This window comes from Phanerochaete carnosa (assembly GCF_000300595.1).
Source record: "Phanerochaete carnosa HHB-10118-sp unplaced genomic scaffold PHACAscaffold_3, whole genome shotgun sequence".
NCBI classification, from domain to species: Eukaryota; Fungi; Basidiomycota; class Agaricomycetes; order Polyporales; family Phanerochaetaceae; genus Phanerochaete; species Phanerochaete carnosa.
Window position 1 is genome coordinate 2008655 of NW_006767630.1, and position 17268 is coordinate 2025922.

The 17268-nt window shown below is 54.8% G+C and overlaps 5 protein-coding genes across 5 annotated transcripts; 3 read left to right on the forward strand and 2 right to left on the reverse strand.

Annotated features, from left to right (window-relative positions):
- Window positions 1-1060: 1060 nt before the first annotated feature.
- Window positions 1061-3268, reverse strand: PHACADRAFT_252012 (uncharacterized protein). The gene is made up of 7 exons (XM_007393309.1): window positions 3098-3268; window positions 2918-3044; window positions 2705-2856; window positions 2520-2651; window positions 2006-2455; window positions 1740-1952; window positions 1061-1683 (listed from the first exon to the last, which is right to left on the reverse strand). Exons 1-7 carry the CDS (start codon window positions 3217-3219, stop codon window positions 1305-1307), a joined length of 1575 nt encoding a protein of 524 aa, XP_007393371.1. The 5' UTR covers window positions 3220-3268; the 3' UTR covers window positions 1061-1304.
- Window positions 3269-3928: 660 nt separating this feature from the next.
- On the forward strand, window positions 3929-4361 carry PHACADRAFT_171264 (uncharacterized protein; the record flags this gene model as incomplete). The annotated part of the gene is made up of 1 exon (XM_007393310.1): window positions 3929-4361. A coding segment is annotated over one exon (355 nt), but the record flags the coding sequence as incomplete, so codon positions are not given.
- Window positions 4362-4398: 37 nt separating this feature from the next.
- Window positions 4399-9782, reverse strand: PHACADRAFT_139619 (uncharacterized protein). Its single transcript, XM_007393311.1, has 17 exons — window positions 9637-9782; window positions 9561-9589; window positions 9375-9504; window positions 9227-9323; window positions 8759-9172; window positions 8617-8710; window positions 8476-8558; window positions 8394-8426; window positions 8286-8344; window positions 8033-8234; window positions 7921-7975; window positions 7708-7865; window positions 7498-7656; window positions 7406-7444; window positions 6031-7350; window positions 5818-5933; window positions 4399-5744 (listed from the first exon to the last, which is right to left on the reverse strand). The coding sequence occupies exons 1-17, from the start codon at window positions 9676-9678 to the stop codon at window positions 4593-4595; spliced, it is 4182 nt and encodes a 1393-aa protein (XP_007393373.1). The 5' UTR covers window positions 9679-9782; the 3' UTR covers window positions 4399-4592.
- A 13-nt stretch (window positions 9783-9795) lies between these two features.
- On the forward strand, window positions 9796-14354 carry PHACADRAFT_182435 (uncharacterized protein). Its single transcript, XM_007393312.1, has 11 exons — window positions 9796-10085; window positions 10138-10276; window positions 10329-10483; window positions 10535-11085; window positions 11136-11457; window positions 11506-11905; window positions 11957-12143; window positions 12195-12382; window positions 12433-13332; window positions 13386-13437; window positions 13491-14354. The coding sequence occupies exons 1-9, from the start codon at window positions 9855-9857 to the stop codon at window positions 12549-12551; spliced, it is 2292 nt and encodes a 763-aa protein (XP_007393374.1). The 5' UTR covers window positions 9796-9854; the 3' UTR covers window positions 12552-13332; window positions 13386-13437; window positions 13491-14354.
- A 335-nt stretch (window positions 14355-14689) lies between these two features.
- Window positions 14690-16882, forward strand: PHACADRAFT_139625 (uncharacterized protein). The gene is made up of 7 exons (XM_007393313.1): window positions 14690-15341; window positions 15403-15894; window positions 15943-15988; window positions 16040-16360; window positions 16417-16466; window positions 16518-16582; window positions 16636-16882. Exons 1-7 carry the CDS (start codon window positions 14874-14876, stop codon window positions 16805-16807), a joined length of 1614 nt encoding a protein of 537 aa, XP_007393375.1. The 5' UTR covers window positions 14690-14873; the 3' UTR covers window positions 16808-16882.
- Window positions 16883-17268: the final 386 nt, after the last annotated feature.

Below are 17268 nucleotides of genomic sequence, written 5' to 3' on the forward strand. Positions count from 1 at the left end.
ATATTCTGTTTGAGTTTGTGTCCCACCCGCACACAGGGCGTTCGTTGGGCGGCGCCGCTCCCATGTGGCGGGCGGGTAGCGGATGTTCGATCGGCGAGTAGAGGTATGGGTCTCTCTCGACGATAGCGCTGGCTCCCTGGACGGGGCCCGCTTCGCTCTCGCTGTGCGTCTGGATGAAAACCGTGTCCGCTCTGCGGTCTCTGAAAGCGGATGTCCATACAGGCAGCACGGTGGCCCGGGGCTGGCTGGATAGTATCAAACTATCAATCAACGGCTGTGGTGTGCGTGGGCACAGGCAAAGCGAGAACCATTCACTGACTCTAATCCGGACTTAGATGGCTCTGCAGGCGGGCCACAGGCCACCTATCTCCCTCTTCCACGAGCGCAAAGATAGGGATGGGCTGCCACCATCAGCCGCTGCGTTCGCGCTCCGACCGCAAGACCCTGGCGTATCGCACCACCTGTGTAGGTTGAACGGGGTGGCAGGCGTGGACTTCTGCGGGAGCATGCCTCCGGGCCAGCGCGGGCGCAGCTGACAGCGGGGCGATGGTTCTCAGTGGTTCTCAGGTTCGAGGGCGTGGGGCCCCGCATGGGGGCAGTATTGAAGTGCAGGCTCAAAGTTCGACGACCGCTCCATTCTGTGCATGCTCTAACCTCATCTGTCAGTACCACGCGAGATAAGCTTGAAGCAAGGGCACCATGGAGAACAGGGCCCCCTCCTGTCAGGTTGCTGTGTACCCCCCACTCGGTTTAGCTCAGTCCGTCTAAATGGCACCGAGGGAAGGCCTGGGAAGGCGCGAGGCAAACAAAAAAAAACACGGGCGTCGAGCACCACCCTGCCGGTCACGCTGGGCCTTTGTGCGTGATGTGCCGGACTGGTGTCTCGGGTGCAGTTGATTTTTGGCGAGGAGAGAAGATTTGGCGAAGGCCCACGGGTGCTGCACATGATGCGCCGCGGCTGATGTCTAGACGGTCGTCGTCCAGTTTCAGGCCCCACAGGGCAGCTTCATATTCATCACGGTCAGGGTCTCTAAGGGTCGACGCAAACAGCATGCAGGAGAGAAATTCGGTATTACGAGCGATGGGTATTTTTTTCGTGCCTAGTGTACAACCTCTCGGTAGGGTTTATGTCCGAAGAGGCAAAGAAAAAAAGCAAAAGCGCAAGCGCAAGCTTCGTGGGATGTGGAGCAAATAGTAGTATAGCGTAGATGTGCCGTGTGAGTGTCATGTTACAGACGTGAGAGAAAAAACTTGACTACAAAATTACGAACAGCGCCGAGGGAGAAAAAGGAGGCACGGAACGCCTAGGCCTTGAGCTCGTTCGGTGGCGTGTACGAGCCCGAGGCCTTCTCGTCGTGGAGGTCGTCGTGGCGGATCTCGTGCGTCGCGTTGCCGATCGCGCGAGTCGCGTCATCGCCGTCGAAGAGCGCAGCCGTCTCCTCGAGCGAGAGGCCCTTGGTCTCGACGATGAAGAAGAAGAGGAAGACGCACTCGAACGCGAGCCAGCAGCAGTACACGATGTAGTACTTCCAGCCGAGCTTGCCGAGCGCGATCGGGTTCACGTACTGGTTGAAGATGATCGAGACCGAGATGGAGAAGTTGAAGATGTTGAAACCCTTGGCACGCAGCGTGTACGGCAGGATCTCGATGGTGTAGGAGACGATCAGAGGGGTGAAGGCAAGACTGAGGGGGCAAGTAAATCAGCAGTGGCCAGGGCCAGTGCAGGAGAGAAGACGTACTCGTAGGATGCGTAGAACAGGAAGATGAATGCAATGACGGCGTGCGCCGCCGCGCTGTTCTGGTGCAGGGCATACTGCGCAGAGCAGATGGTCTGTAGAGTGAAGAACAAGAGCATGCCCAGCCCGGATGTAAGGAAGAGAATGCGGCGACCGACACGCTCGACCAGGAACGAAGCGAGGCCGGCCCAGAACAAGTTCCAGATAGCGAGAATGCTACACGGATTAATGAGCGCTGCACCACAACGGACATAGTGCGAGTTACGTACGCAGTGATGAGCAGCTGGATTGTGGTGTTTGTGATACCGATCGTCTTGAAGACTTGGTTCAGGTAGTAGGAGACGAGGCCATTACCGGACCACTGCGAGAAGAAGGCCATCGCGATGATAATGGTCATGCGGCGCCGGTTGCCAGGTGTCGACCACAGCGCCGACCAACCGACGTTGGAGGTGACCGTGCGATCGAGTTCGATCCCGGCCTTGATCTCGTTGAACTCGTACAGGACGAGCGCGTCGGTTTCGTCGCCGTCGGAATGGTAGTGCGCGAGCGTCCTGAGCGCTTGCGTCTCCTTGCCCTTGCTGACGAGCCAACGCGGCGACTCGGGGCCCAGGAGGATGAGGAAGAACTGGAAGACGGACGGGAGACCCTGCAGGATCGATGGGATACGCCATGACCAGTTGTTCTTGATAAACTCGGTACCGAAGCAGGTCCACGATGCGCTGCACGATGGTGGCGGTGTATCAGGGACACAGATCGGAGATAATGTCTAACTGCGATACGTACACAATATTACCAGAGTACCAGAGCGAGTTGTACAGCGCCGTCAGCTGCGGGCGGTGAGTCGGGTAGGCAATCTCCGTCACCAGCAAAGGCGCCGCGTTAGTGGCGAAAGTGAGACCAAAGCCGATCACGAAACTAGGCTCCAACATCAACTACGCGCCGCGAGATATATTACGACAGTTAATTACCGAGCAGCGTAAAACATGTTGAGGTGGGTGGCGGCACCCTGGACGGCAACACCGGCCAACATGATGACGGCACCGATCCAGACAGTGAGCCTACGCCCAAGGCCATCAGAAAGGTAGGGCGCGAAGGGGTAGGCTGCCAAAGCGCCAATGTTCTGGGAGAAAATAAAGAGCGGTGAGCATTGGGCGTCGTCAAGGGCAAAGTATCGAACATACTTGGATGGCATTGAGCAGACCGAGTTTGCCACCTTGAGGCTTGCCGAAATAGCTCTGCCAGAGGGGTAGCGACTCGAATGAGTTCATGAGTGAGCCGTCGTAACCGTTCGTCGAGGACGTAATGAGGCTGAAGGACTGGGTCAACAGGGAGCAGGTTGGGTACGACGTGAGACCACTCACAGGAGGAAAATCCACGCATTGAGGATGAGGAGCCGTCTGTTGCTGTACCACTTTCTGTTCGGGTCGACATACTGGAGGAAGCCGTCGTGAGCAACACCAGCGATGGCAGGTCCACCACCCATGATGAAGACGAGGTTATGGAAGGAAGGGAGTGAGGCGGGGGTGACGGCGGAGGAACTTCAAGAAGTTGAAGACAGGATTGGGAGAAGCGCGAGCTCATCTTTATAGTACCCGAGGGGGATGATGGGTATATTGCAAGCGGTGGACAAGACCCTGCAAGACCGCGAGGACCAGCTGACCGGCCTGGAGGAGTTTCTCCATAAATTCCCCATGTGCATCATTTCCCCGCGCTGTCCCCAGGCTCTACCCCGGAGCCTGACCACTCTCATTGGCCTGCGCCATGGGATCTGGGGAATTCTGGAGTCCGAGACAGGCACCATACGACCTGGAGGGCCATCAAACCTCCGTCGGACGATGTTATGCCATCTTCCATGTTCCGGACGGATGGACACCACCGCGGCTGGAGGGCGATGGCGAGGCAAAAAGCTAGTTTCCCGACGTTGCTTCTCGTCGGCGAACGCGAACAGGACCGGCAAACAAAGCACGCGAGTCTCTCGAGGCGAGTGTCGGCGTTGGTGTCCTCGTTGCGACGCGAGTCACGGTGCTCCCCGCGAAGGTTGGTCGCGCAACTTTTCCCAGCGGAGGCCGATCGAGCACGTGGTGCTAATCGAAATACCCAGGCGAGGCGCGCCGCTTTCGCGCCTGGCGGGGCCCTGGACCGATCTGGCGACCGCTGCTCGTCGACGTCGAAACACTTCGCTGCGGGAGGGGACGGCGAACGTTCTCCTCTCCTGTGCTGCCCGCGCTCGTTCGCGCTCTCGCTCATCGCCAAGACAGGCGGCATGCGGGGCCATTTCACCGACATGAGGTAGCGCGCGGCCCGGATTGCTTCCGCGCACAGGAGATCAAATTCCGCCCCACAGCCCGAAATGGCCATCGCACAAGAACGCATGTACTGCGGACATCCTCCTCAAAATCATTTAACCACCCTAGGCGCGGCAACATCGCAAGCCACCCACTCTCGCCTGGCCTGCTCAAAGATAAGAAGAGACGAAGACTCCCGCCATTTGCAAACCATCTGCTCGCAAACCTACTATTGACGCACGGGACCGCTAATTGCAGCTAATTGCTTGCCCACGATCGCCAAGCCCGGCGAAATACTGGAAGTTTGAGATGTCACTCGTCCACAGAGGCACAGCTTTTCCACCACCCTCCCCCTGAGACCAGCCACCGTAATGAAGAGCAGTACCATTATTGCAAGCGTGTTAACATCGACAGCAAATATAGAGCAACGCATGAGACAGTCTAGAGCTGGCACCATCGCAAAGCGAAAAAAAAAATCAGCAAACGGATAAACTACGCATCAGCGCGACCGCCACCACTTTTCCCCTGCCCGCGAAAAAAAAAAACAGGCACTCCAGACCCAGAGCCGCGTCTACTGGCTCGCGCGCTCCTCACGCGTGCTCGCGCCTCTCGTCGCACCACCCGAGCCTGACACACCCGGCGGGCCAGGCGAGTCCATCATCCCCCGCCTGCGGCCAAACGACACCCCCCAGCTGCTCGCGAGGCTTGCGAGGCGGGTGCGTGCGGTCAGGCCCGCAGACACACCAGAGGCGACGTCCGCGCCACTGAGCACGGGCCCCGCCGTGGCGCTAGCGGTCAGCGCGGCCGTGGGACTTAACGGCGAGCCGCGCGCGGGCTGGTACGCCGTCGTGCGGCTGCTGCCGCGCCGCGCGAGATGTGTGGGGTGATGGGCGTGTTGGTGCGCCGCGAGAACGTTCGAGAGCCCGCCTGTCTGCGAGCCGTCCGGTGAGGCGCTGAGGCCCTCGGGCGACCCTGGCGGGCTGCTGAACACCTCCGAGGGGGACACTGTCGACCCCGGGGTGATTGGTTCCGATGCGAGTGCGGTCGTCGCGACGGCCTTGGCAGGACCGCCGGCGAACGGTAGCCGTGCACTCGACAGGCGCGACGAGGTCGACAGCCGAGATGCGCGAGAGCCTGAGCGCAGCGGCAGTGGGATATTTGCGCTCTGTGGTGTCACGATCGTAAGTGACGGGGACGACGGCGGCTTTTGAGGCTGTTGAGGCTGTTGAGGCTGTTGAGACTGTTGAGGATGTGGAGTCTGTGGAGATTGCGGTGGTTGTGGAGATTGCGGAGACGGTGGAGGCTGCTGGGGCTGCTCAGGCTCTTGGATTGACGGCGGCGTCAGTAGCGGAGGCGTGTGCGGCCGCGACTGCACGCTGCTCTCCGACGAATTCTCCTGCGGGGCCTGCGCAAGGAGGCGCGACAGGGACGACGGACCTGCCGAGGTCGCAGAGTTGCCTCGCGCACGAGACGCAAAATGGTTCGAGGTCGGCGATCGCGACGGGAAGGGTTCCTCAACCTCTGCATCGGGATCTGGAGGCCCAGGCGTAGGCTCCCGCGTCTCCTCAAGCGTTGTTGACGGTCCCGGTTCAGTTGGTGATAGAGGGCTCTTCTTTGCATTTGTCCGGCGTTTTGATGAGGAGGATGGCTGAGTCCAATCTTCGACTTCGAGCATATAGTACTTGACGCCATCCCCAAGACCATATGGGTTCGTGCTGGCATCCTGATTCGACAGAAACAATGGAAAGTCAGCAAGCTGTCCCCTTGATAGTCTAGCAAAAAGATTTCGCCGGTACCTTGTGGTCCACCACGCCCTCCGTGATGGACGTGATGCGGGCGACGATCCATTCACGAGTCTTCAGCTGCTCGCCAAGATGACCAGTCGGTTTCAGGAAGTAATGAGGGAAAGACACTAGAGAAAATGGAGAAATCTCGGTATTTAGCTTATTTTTCTAGCCCCGTGCATCGATAGAGCAAGCGAGAGACTTGCCAAATCAAGTGAAACTCACCGTTAAATGCTGCCCAGGGTTTCGTCACCGAATTACGTGTCGGGAGGAAGAGCGCAAGATCGCCCTTCGTAAAATTTCTGAACGAAATCTTGCCCTTGGCCTTCTCGCGATATTCCTTGCACTGCTTCTGCCACTTGCGGATCGTCTGCGCGACTTTGTTTACGGCCTCAAGGAACTGGTCGTGGTCAAAGGCCCGGAGCGCTTCGAGGCCCGCTGCTGGGTCGGCCGGGTCCACAGGGAACGGCTCTTCGATGTGGTTCACGATGACCGCGCCCCCGCGTCGCACGCCTCCGCCGAGCCCCGATTCCGTCATGCTCAGACTGCCACCGGCCTTGGATGACGAGGGGTGTGATGTCATCGCCTGGATAGCGTTCAACGCCTTCACATGCGTCTGCCGGAAGGCCACCGCGACGTCAAGCAGTTGCGCAACGAGCCGACTACTCTCCTCTAGCCGCTGCTCGTAGTCCGCTTGAGACGCCCTGCCCGCGCGGACATCATCGCGGAGGACCCGTTCCACGTGCCGCGCCTCGCGAAGCCCGTGCTCGACCCGCTGGAGCTCCTCTCGTAGGCCGACCGCATCCGAATTCGCAGTCTCGCATCGGGCCTGCGTATCCTTGAGCTGTCGCTGGGCGTCCTCGAGCGAGGCCTTGAGCTCGAGGTGCTGGTGCTCGAGAACCGCGCGGTCTCCGTCCGCCTCCGCGATGTGGTCGCGCATGATCCGGTCGTGCTCGGCGAGCTGTGCGCGCAAAAGCCGGTCCTTCTCTCTGCCTGCCTCCATAAGCGCCCGCTTGACCTCGTCGCTCTCGAGCCTTGCCGACTGGATCTGTGCCTGCAGGTCTTCGCCGCGCGCCCGTGCCTCGTCCAGCCGCCGGAGCGCATTCGCCTGCTCCTCCAGCAGCGACTGGATCTTGTCCCGGTTGCGCTGCTCGAGGGCTTTCATGTCCTCGTACTCGGCGCGCGCGTGCGACAGCTCCTGTCGGAGAATCTCGGCCGTCTTCGTCTGATCCGTCGCCTCCGCGAGTGCATCCTTTAGGGCATTCTGTTGCACGTCCGCTTCGACCAGTAGCTCCGCATTACGGCGCTCCAGTACCCGTCTCGACGTGATCTCGCTCTCAAGCTGTGCTCTCATGGCATGCAAGTCCCGGTCCTGTTGATCCCGGGATGTCTCGGAGTTATCCAGCTGTGCACGAAAGCGGGAGAGTTCCTCTTCCAATGCCCGTTTCTCCTGGGAAAATGCCGCTGCCCGCTCTTCCTTGCTTTTTGTCAGGTGAGAAATTTGCTGCTCTAGATCCGCGTAGGCTTGCTCATTCTCCTCGGTGTCTATAGGTGACAGAAGTTAGTGTTTGTCATGAGATTTCTCTGACGCCACACCTACTTCGCCTTCGGTGCTCCAGGAACCTTGACGATGACAAGACTGTTACGTATTAGATCCTTGTCAGTGTGAAGTAAACATATTGAATGACGCACGAGATCGCTCCGCGATACGGTCGAAGCCCGCCTCCAATGTATCCATCTTATTGAGGAGCTTCTCAATGCCGGTGCGAGCTTCCATTATTGACTCAAGAGCATCCGAATGCGGCGATTGTCGCGCGAAGCGCTCTAGATCGTCCAAAACGTGCAAGAAGTCTGGTACTCATGAGTTAGCCTTTGGGTATCGGGTAGGTCAGATTATGCTACCATCGATGTCGGCACGGTGAAGCGAGTATGGGAGCTCGTTAGACCCAACTGGAGAAAAGTCGATTGAGGGGACGGGATCGTCCATGCTCTTGGTGTCAAAGGGCAGAAGGCCGTGCATTTCTCCGCGATACACCTGTCGCCGCTTGCGTTCATTCGCCCTATCATGTATATCGTAAATCTGACTGGGCCATCAACGAAGATGAATGCACGTACGATAGCTTGGCCATGACCTCCAAGATGCTCTGGGCGCGCTGATAGAAGAACTGCGCTGGCAAGATGCTCAGCAGTTAGGAAATCACTACGCCATAGAATCCTAAAAACCTACCGAACTCTTTCCGGCGAACTATCTCGACCACTGTCGCGCCATATGCATATAGCATATTGTGTAGCCGCTGTATATGCGAGAAGCTGGTTTTCGTGCGGAAGCTCATCTGCAAGGACTTCAGGGTAGAGGGAAGCTGAACAACATAGTTGTTCAACAGACTAATCCGTCTCAGGGCTCGAATGAATTTCTCCGTGTAGTCGTTCTGTCACCATTATGTATCAGTTTTCATTAGTCAGACGTTTGCTGAACCAACCTTGTTCCCAGTGATCCTCTGAAGCTCTGCCCGCAGAGATGACTCGAGCTGCCTGAGATCTATCGCGTCTCAGCAAGTAGCAAAATTATAGGTGCCAAATGTGTTTACCATTAAGATGTTGCTCAGACTGTGATTCTGATTCTGTCGAATACTGAGATGAAGGCGTTCTGAATAGAGCATGACATCTCACTTTCTATCGTGATTGAAATGTCCTTTATCCTGTTTAGAAGATCCTGAGACCTCCGTGTGCATAGCTCCGAGTCATCTAGTATACTGCAAGCAATGTCAACATGGCATATACAGTTGCACTACGTTCGAAGAAGAATTATACCTTGCATCATAGAGAATAGCGCGTACATCGTCGGTACCTTCGCGAAGCTCGGTCATAGTATCCTGAACTTGCCGCAGCCTCGCCTTGAGGTCGTCTATTCGCCTCTTAGCCTTCAAGACATGTGGGACATCAGACCGCTTACCATGTGTTCGTTGGCAAGTCTCTGCAACCTGTCTCATCTTCACTTGGCTGACATAGTCTCCTAACGTCCGTGCTTTCTCCCCCATCTCCATAGCTCTGCGGAGGTTTGCACTGAGAAACTCTTTGTGCACGGTTACACGTGATACAACCTCCAAATCCGAGTCGAGGCCTCTGAGTAGAGCTTCCTGCTTCTCTAGCTCCTTTTGGGCACCAGATAATATGGTGTCGAACGCATCTTGGATATCGAGTGCGTGCAGATCAAGAGAGCTGGAGGCTATTCGTAGCGCTTCTTGTTGACAGTGTAACGCGTGTAAAGTGCGGTTCGCCGCGTCAAAATGAGCATGGGCCGAGTGCAGGTATGAGGATGACAGTACAGAAGGGCGAACTGGCGGTGTAGAAGAGGTGGCGATAGTGTCTATGTTGACAGTTCTGCGATGAGTGTATGCGAGGCCTAGATGTCAGAACTCACCTTCCACTAAAGGCTGAAGCGGGGGATCGACTCGTAACTGCCTCAGAACCAGATCAATATCGAGATCCAGGTAAGATTTGTTGAATACGAAGACTGTCTACGGCACGTTGTAGCAGATTGTGACAACCTCATGCAGCTAAACACGCACTTGGTCCTGGGTTCCAGCCAGTTCCCTCAGATTCTCGCTGCGCAGCCTATGTCCATCCGGTAGATATGCAAGTATGTTTTCTTCGTCTACTCCAGTCTGTTCTTTCAGAAAGTATTCCAGACCCCCGAACCTGTAGCACGAAATGGATAAGGTACTTTCGCCGGTTAGTTCAGACCAGTTACGGACCGATCAATATCCCGGAATGTTGCATCGACCTACGCGCGTCTCAGCAATGATATGGATCACAATATGTGTCAAGTACCTCGAATATCTGGCCGTCTTCTGCACGGCATATTTGCAGCATAACTGGGTAGCCCAGAGAGAGACATAGCGGTCAAGCGCCGGCGAATACTCCTGTACGTACGTGTTCCCAAAAAGGAAGGACCGGCGGGGCAGCCGGAGAGCCAATCAGCACGCTTCTCGCCAACAATCTTCGCCCAGGTCTCTTCGGCACAGAGTCTTTGCTCAGTCGCGTCCACCATGGTCGCACAGCTCAAGACAAAGCGCAAGGCAAAGGCCCCTCTGCAGGATGCGCGCAAGAAGACCAAGACTCGGCATCTTTCTGCTGGTGACCTGCCCTGGAAGACCGTATCTAAAGCGCACGAAGCGGGCCTGGACGCAGGTCTCGAGGGCATCATGGAACTAGAGGAGGTGGAAGGCGTCGAGGTAGTTTACGAAGAGACGGATGCCGGTAGGATCATCAAGTTTAATGTGAGTATGCTTGATCTACGTTATCTGAACGTGTTGTCCATCTAGTGCACAGATTACTGAGGACGAACCGACGAAGAAAGGCGCGAAGAAGACCGCACAACCGCACAATGTGGAGACCAAGGCAGGCCCCTCCAGAGCATCTGTTGAGCCCACTGTCACGGAAGAGCGTCCTGAGGAGCGGCCTTTCGATGGTAAGTCGCGTAGTCAAGCTCTAATCATTGGACATAGCTTACTCTAATCTAGTCAAAGCGCTTCTGCCCGCCTGGCATCAATTCTCCCTTCACCCTCAACTCAATCGCGTTCTATATGCTCAGAGATTTCTGATCCCCACGCCTATTCAAGCCAAGGCTATTCCTATCGCTACCAAAGGCAAGGATGTTGTCGGTATCGCCGAAACTGTAAGTACAGTGTTTAGAGGTGCTAGAGCCGAACTCACTCCATGCCTTTAGGGCTCTGGTAAAACGCTTGCTTACGGGCTGCCAATATTGCATTACATCCTCACCCAAGCCAAGGTGGAGCCTCCGGCGCAGAGGCAACGACGTCCTATGCGCGCGTTGATACTTGCACCCACTCGCGAACTTGCTCTGCAAGTGTCGTCTCATCTCAACGCCTGTCTCAACAATGTGGATGTCTTTTCAGTCAAAATGAAACGAGAGGAGGAAGAGCCAGATCTGGGGTCTCGGTTGAAGAGCAAGGGCAAGTCGAAAGCAAAGTTGGACAGCGAGGGGTTGTCAAAAGCGAGGTCTCCCCCGCTTGTGAGTGTCGCCGCAATTGTCGGGGGCATGTCTGCGCAGAAGCAACGTCGTATTCTCGATCGTGGCGTGGACGTCCTCGTGGCTACGCCTGGCCGTCTTTGGGATATCATGCAGGAAGACGAGGATCTAGCCTATGATATCAAACATCTCAGGTTCTTGGTCCTTGACGAGGCTGATCGCATGATCGAGAACGGACACTTCGCTGAGCTGGACAATATCATTCGCCTTACCTTGAAGCAATCAGAGTAAGTAGATGCGGTCATCTTCCTGCTTTCCTGTTGCTCATAATATCTAGGGACGAAGCTATCGAACCCGAATTTGAGCACGATGAGGACAGAAACACTGTCGCGAAAGATTTGGCCGATGAACAAGGAGAGATGAAGGAGGAGCTGCAAACTCTTGTCTTCTCTGCTACTCTTAGCAAAGATCTGCAGCGAAACCTGAAAAAGCGTTCTCGTCCCAGCCGCAAGAGCAGTAAACCTGCGTCAACCCTTGACGACTTGCTTCTGCGCTTGGACTTCCGCGATCCTAACCCCGAAGTCATCGACCTCAGCCCAGAAGGTGGAGTTGTCTCTACTCTCAGAGAGAGCAGAATCGACTGCTTGACGAACGACAAGGTTTGTTATGAAAATTCATCCTGTAGTCTCATCTGACGACGAGCACAGGATGCACATCTATATTACTTCCTTCTTCGTTACCCAGGACGTTCTCTTATCTTCCTCTCGTCCATCGACGGCATTCGCCGTCTCATGCCTCTTATGGAGCTGCTTCAGCTTAAGGCATTCCCACTACATTCCCAGCTGGAGCAGCGACAGCGTTTGAAAAACTTAGACAGGTTCAAGTCTATGCCAAATTCTATACTCCTCGCGACCGATATAGCCGCCCGCGGTTTGGATATCCCTGCTGTTGACCATGTTGTCCACTATCAGATACCTCGCACCGCAGATGTCTATGTTCATCGGAATGGTCGAACGGCTCGTGCGATGCGGGGCGGTTTCAGTCTCCTCATGATTGCGCCCGATGAGCGGCGGATTGTGCGCGCCCTGCTGGGAAGTTTAGGGCGCCGTGAGTACTCATGTATCTGCTGCTCTCGTGTGGTACTGAAACATCTCTCAGAGGAAGAAGAGATCCCTGACATGTCGATCGAGCTGTATCTCCTGGACAAACTCAAGGCTCGCATACAGCTCGCTAGAGAGATAGATTCCCTGCAGCACAAGATTAGGAAGGAGAAGCATGAGAAAAACTGGCTTAAGGAAGCAGCTGAAGCGATGGATATTGAGCTCGACTCTGGCATTGGTCTTAGGTAAGCTCCGCAACTTTTCGGTACGCAGGTTCTCATGCTTACTCGTCTAAGTGATGATGATGTTGGCACTGTGGCTATGCCTTCCAAGCGCCAACGCAAGACGGCAAATGCAAAGACGGCCGCCCTGAAGGCGGAGTTGAAGGAACTTCTTGCGCAGCCGTTGGTTGCTCGCGGCGTGTCAACACGATACATCACCTCTGGAAGCAGGTCGATTGTTGACGACATGATCAAGGGGAAATGTGAGTGAGCGCTCTCGCCAGCTGAATTCAAGCTCATCATCCATCCGCAGATCACGAGAATATGCTTGGCTTGAAGAAGACCCAGGCCGGCCAGGACATCATCTCGCGCAAGCCGCGCGAAGTGGTCAAGAAGGAAGAGTACGAAGAGTGGGGGGGATTCGACACGTAATATTGCTCACATGTCTTCAGCCACACCTATCGTGCAGAATACACCTTTCAGAATCGCTGAACAGTGTGACTGACTGCCCGACACGGTATGCAAATCCCCATGCTCGGGTGAATAGCGGGATTAACGCTCGATAAGTCCACATGTTGCTTTTTTACGTCTTTCTCGCCTTCCATGCCTACCTTTGCCAAGGCTTATGCGCTTATGGCCCGCCCCTCCTCCACTGTCCTATGCTTCGTGGATGCCGTCGAGCTCTGTGCTTAAAATGCAGAGAAAAAGTCCATAAAATTTGTGGAATCTTTGCTCCTGCCAAATATGGACAGGTCCCGCCAGCAAGGCGTATGCCACGCCGCCTTGCCGCCCGCAACGTTGCCTCTTTCTCTTCTCAATTGTTCAGCTTTCTAGTATAATTGTCCATCATGGTCTCCTTTAGCTCTCCTCCTTCGTCGCCATTGATGCCACAACAAGAAGCTCAGTCCGTTCCTTCAACCCGCCCGAGAGCCCTCCGCCTCCCTCACGTCGTCAACATGATTGTGAAGTTGCGGCGGTCGAGCGACAAGGCCAAGGCCAAGCAGTTCCCCATCGAGTCGTCTTCGGGCGAGTCGAGAACATACCCTGTACTGTGTGGTGAAGGCGTCGTCTCTGCGCGTAGGGTGCCGCTGCGGGACCAACGGCGGTTCCTCTGCCGAGACGGCGTGGATGTGAAGAGGCTGCTGAGGACCATGCGGGCATACCTGCTCGAGGAGGCGCAGATGATCGGTGCAACTGTCCTTGTTGACGAACAGTATGTTCCTGGTTTTTCAATGTCTGCGATGCTTGGGACTGACGACCACTTAGGTGGACATGCCTCATCCACGCTCCTAAGCGTGACGGTGTATACAAAGTCGATGTACGTGCACCTGTGTTTGTCTGCTATATCCCATCGTCTCAGTTTGCCTGTAGATATGCTACATTGCGTTGGCTGCGCGCTCTGAGACTGCCGACCCGCAACAGCCCGTTGCTCTGGAGAATGCCAAGGGCGTTCCCGGCTTAATGACCGTCGTTGGGTAGAGCATTCACCTCTCCCTCGTTCTTTCGTTCCTTCTACGGATATAATACTCAAACCAGTTTTCACGGACGATTTCTCAAAACACCTCGTTCCTTATTTATCTACTACCTTCACTGTACCACCTCGCACTCACAACCAACTCCGCTGCACATGCCAGTCACTTCGGATATTCAAGTCCGAATAGCGTTCCTTTCCGACGGACACCGTTTGTTCTTCTATCATACTATTAATGCGTAGTCATGTTTCACATCTTTGGCTTGGGTTGTGGCTTATAACCTAGGCGTTGAGAACTCGGAATCGTATAAATGTACTTTTGATCAGTTGCCCCCTACATGGCAATATCCTCCCGATATTCGCACTACAGTTGGTGTTTGCTGCGGTCTTTGGCCTCCCAGTCTGAACCCTCTGGTAAGGTGCAGTTTGTGAGGGTCAAAGCGACACGAAATGTAGACCAGATCGGAGATTATGCACACAGCTGAAGGTACTGCACCCTGGAAATCTTCAGGCACGGAAATATCTTCGAGACTGCCTGGCACACCCCGTAGCACTACCATAGTATTCTCCATTATCGCCTCTGGGCTCTGGAGCAGGACGGCAGCGACATCACACGGGTGACTCGAGCTCCATGCGACGTACCATCTTCTGCTTTCTTTTGCCTGCCGCTTTTCATCTTCAGCTCTATCTGTGCAATACTTCTTGCCTACCAGAACTTTGCAGCAAAGTCGCCATGAGCTCAGGTTGATCCTGCAGTAAACCACCAATTAGCGTGAATACCTTGACAGTGGCGCACTCGTAGTACTTTTCAGGAATAATTGTCTGCTGCCGCTTCGACGTTCTGTTTCCTCAATCTGTATCTGGCTTTATGTGTATCAGTTACAGTAGTTGAGTAGAATGACCATGAGCACGGAACGTAATCAAACGCGGCTGTTAAAGCTCTGAAGGACGCAGTCAACGGCGAGCCTGATCCTCGAGCCTGAGAGGGTATGACGTCGCGATATGAAGCATGTCAGTAACCAATCAGAGTGCTTCACCGAAACGTCGGATCATAGTCGACAGACTCTACCCTGACTTCGACTTTTAAACTCGTTCTACCAGCGAAACATAATTATTAGCCGTCCTGAGCTCAGCCTTTCGCGACTTTCTACGGATCAGCTTGATTCTCGCCTGAGAAAGAGTTCTCTTATCAGAGCGACACTTTCAATCAACCACTGTCGAACTCTCTTTCAGACGTGTCGAACTCTACTCTCGGGTCACTTCATCCGTCTCTTCCCATCGCTATGTCAAGACCAGCACCAAGCCGTACACCCACCGCCCCCTTGCCTCGTCTCAAGCGTCCGAAGCGTCCACTCTCGGGCAACCCTACATCACGAGCACCGTCACGAAGGCCTTCACTCTCAGGAGCACTTCCCCGCACAAGTGGAATCAACCCCGTCACGGGCGCGCCGAAAGCGCAGCGCACGTCCAAGACCACCCAGAAACTTGTTCTCCTCCCGTCTGCACCGCAAACAAGACCGCTTTTACCGGATGAAGATGAAGAGCTCCAGCATGGGTACGAGACCGACCGCGGTGTACGCGATGTCAAGAGCGAAGGCGAACGGATGAGTAAAGTCGAGCGTGAGAAGGCGGGCTACAAACGTATGACCGCATACTGCGTTGCGGAGGGCTTCAGAATGAAACTGCTTGCGAGTTTCCTGAAGAGAGAGCATAATACGCAGCCCAGGGTATTCGACGAGGCGATGTACGTCGTGCGTATGTTCATTTGCCTTGGGTGTGAGGGTACTCTAAAAACCTCCTACCTCTCAATAGACATACTACCAACCTCTTCTTCCTGGGTACGGCCCTGGCATTAACATTCGTTCTTCTGCCCCACCTACCACCAAGCCAGACGATCCCATGACTGAAGCCGAGGATCTCATGCTTGCGGCTGTCTCCGAAGCTGAGGAGGCTGCAGAGCCCTCTTCATACTTCGGCGCACCGACACCGCCAGCCGAGTATACAGAGATGAATGGTTTCATGGGAACTTCACCGCCTGCGACGGGTGCTATCAGCGAACCCGAAATTGAGACCCCAAGAATACGCTCACCTATCTCGCCGAGTGTCCCTGCGCCCGCAAGACGATCGCCTCAACCTGACCCTGATACCTTCGCGGAGGTCGTGTTCTTCGCGTTCGGCGTTGTGGTGTTCTTTGGATTGGCCGAAGCACAGGAGCGCAGCATTCTCGAAGACGTAGAGACGGCCGAGATTATGCAGAAGCCCTTACTGGAAGCCAGATGGGAGATTGAGGAGTGTCACTACGAGGTTAGTCATTAATTCACTCCTCAAAAATTCAAGCTGAATGTATACTAGTATAAACCGTTCATAGCTTACCCCCGCATCTATAACGATTTCTTCAGTAAGTGCATGCACAATCGTCTCGTTGCGAACTCGTAATCATATGTATCAGCGTTCAAGTCCCATTCGGCTCTCCGAACGCTTTCAGTCGCACATGCCCTAGCGCAATCTACACTTCTCGCACGCTACGAAACCGTGACGGACGCCATTTTGTCTTCGCCACAGACAACTTCCATTCCTACACATCTCGCCACCACTGGAACACTCCCAGTCTCTCGTACCGATGCGCTCAAGTTAACAGGACGGTTATTCAAACTACGGCGCGACATCAATCTTGTCAGTAACGTGCTCGACGTTCCGGATCTGTTCTGGGAAGAAGGACAAGCGAGCTTGAGGGCGCTGTACGATGCCGTACGGGATTATATGGAAATTAGTAAGTACATCCAGTAGAAAGCTTGGGTAAAATATTGGCTCACATGTTCATGAAAGGTGTTAGAGTTGGCGTATTGAACGAGAAGCTCGCCGTGGCCGAAGACTTGGTATGTGTTGCCGGTGTACTGACTGTTCCACCATGCTAATGAATACACTAGCTGGGTGCGATTCACGATCATCTGAATAACAACGCGATGGACCGTATCACCTGGATCATCATCTGGTAGGTGTGCATAGTGTAGCTTCGGCTATGTTTATGCTGAGAGTTTCGCGCAGGCTTATTGTTGCCGCATGTCTCGTTGAAGTCGGCGAAGTGATCGCTCGGTTGGTTGTACACGCCACCAGCTCAAGCAAGAAGATCCCAATCCCGGATGTTGCTGCAGTCGCGAACATGACAGGCGATGAGGCCCTGACTTTCCTCCGTCAACTGGCATTATCGAGGACATGACGGATTCCCTCCTTTCAATTCCTAGTTTCATGATTTCGGTCCCATATTGTTTCTTTCAGGTGAGTCAAGTAACATCATTCTTCATTTGCATTGCTAATCGCGCGTGGTCTCACCAGGAAATTGCATTGTATAGAATATCTTTTGTTATAAGTTTGATATGAACTCACCTGCCGAATCAAGCTGCAGCACCATGGTGGCGTCTGCATGTGGCGTGCGCTGGACATACTGTAGTCGCTATGAATGACGTCATCATGTCTAAACTGCTCTTGCGTAATCGACGTCGAAGCGCACAGCTAGCGCAAGTATCACGGGACTTATTTACTCACTGACATCGGCTCTGCCCCTCTTGCACACTCCCACCACTACCGGCGAGTCCAACACCATGAGCACAGGACCAGGGCGTCCCCTACCGCAAGTTGGAGGCAACTTCAGAGTACGCACTCTGGCCGTTTGTGGTGGAA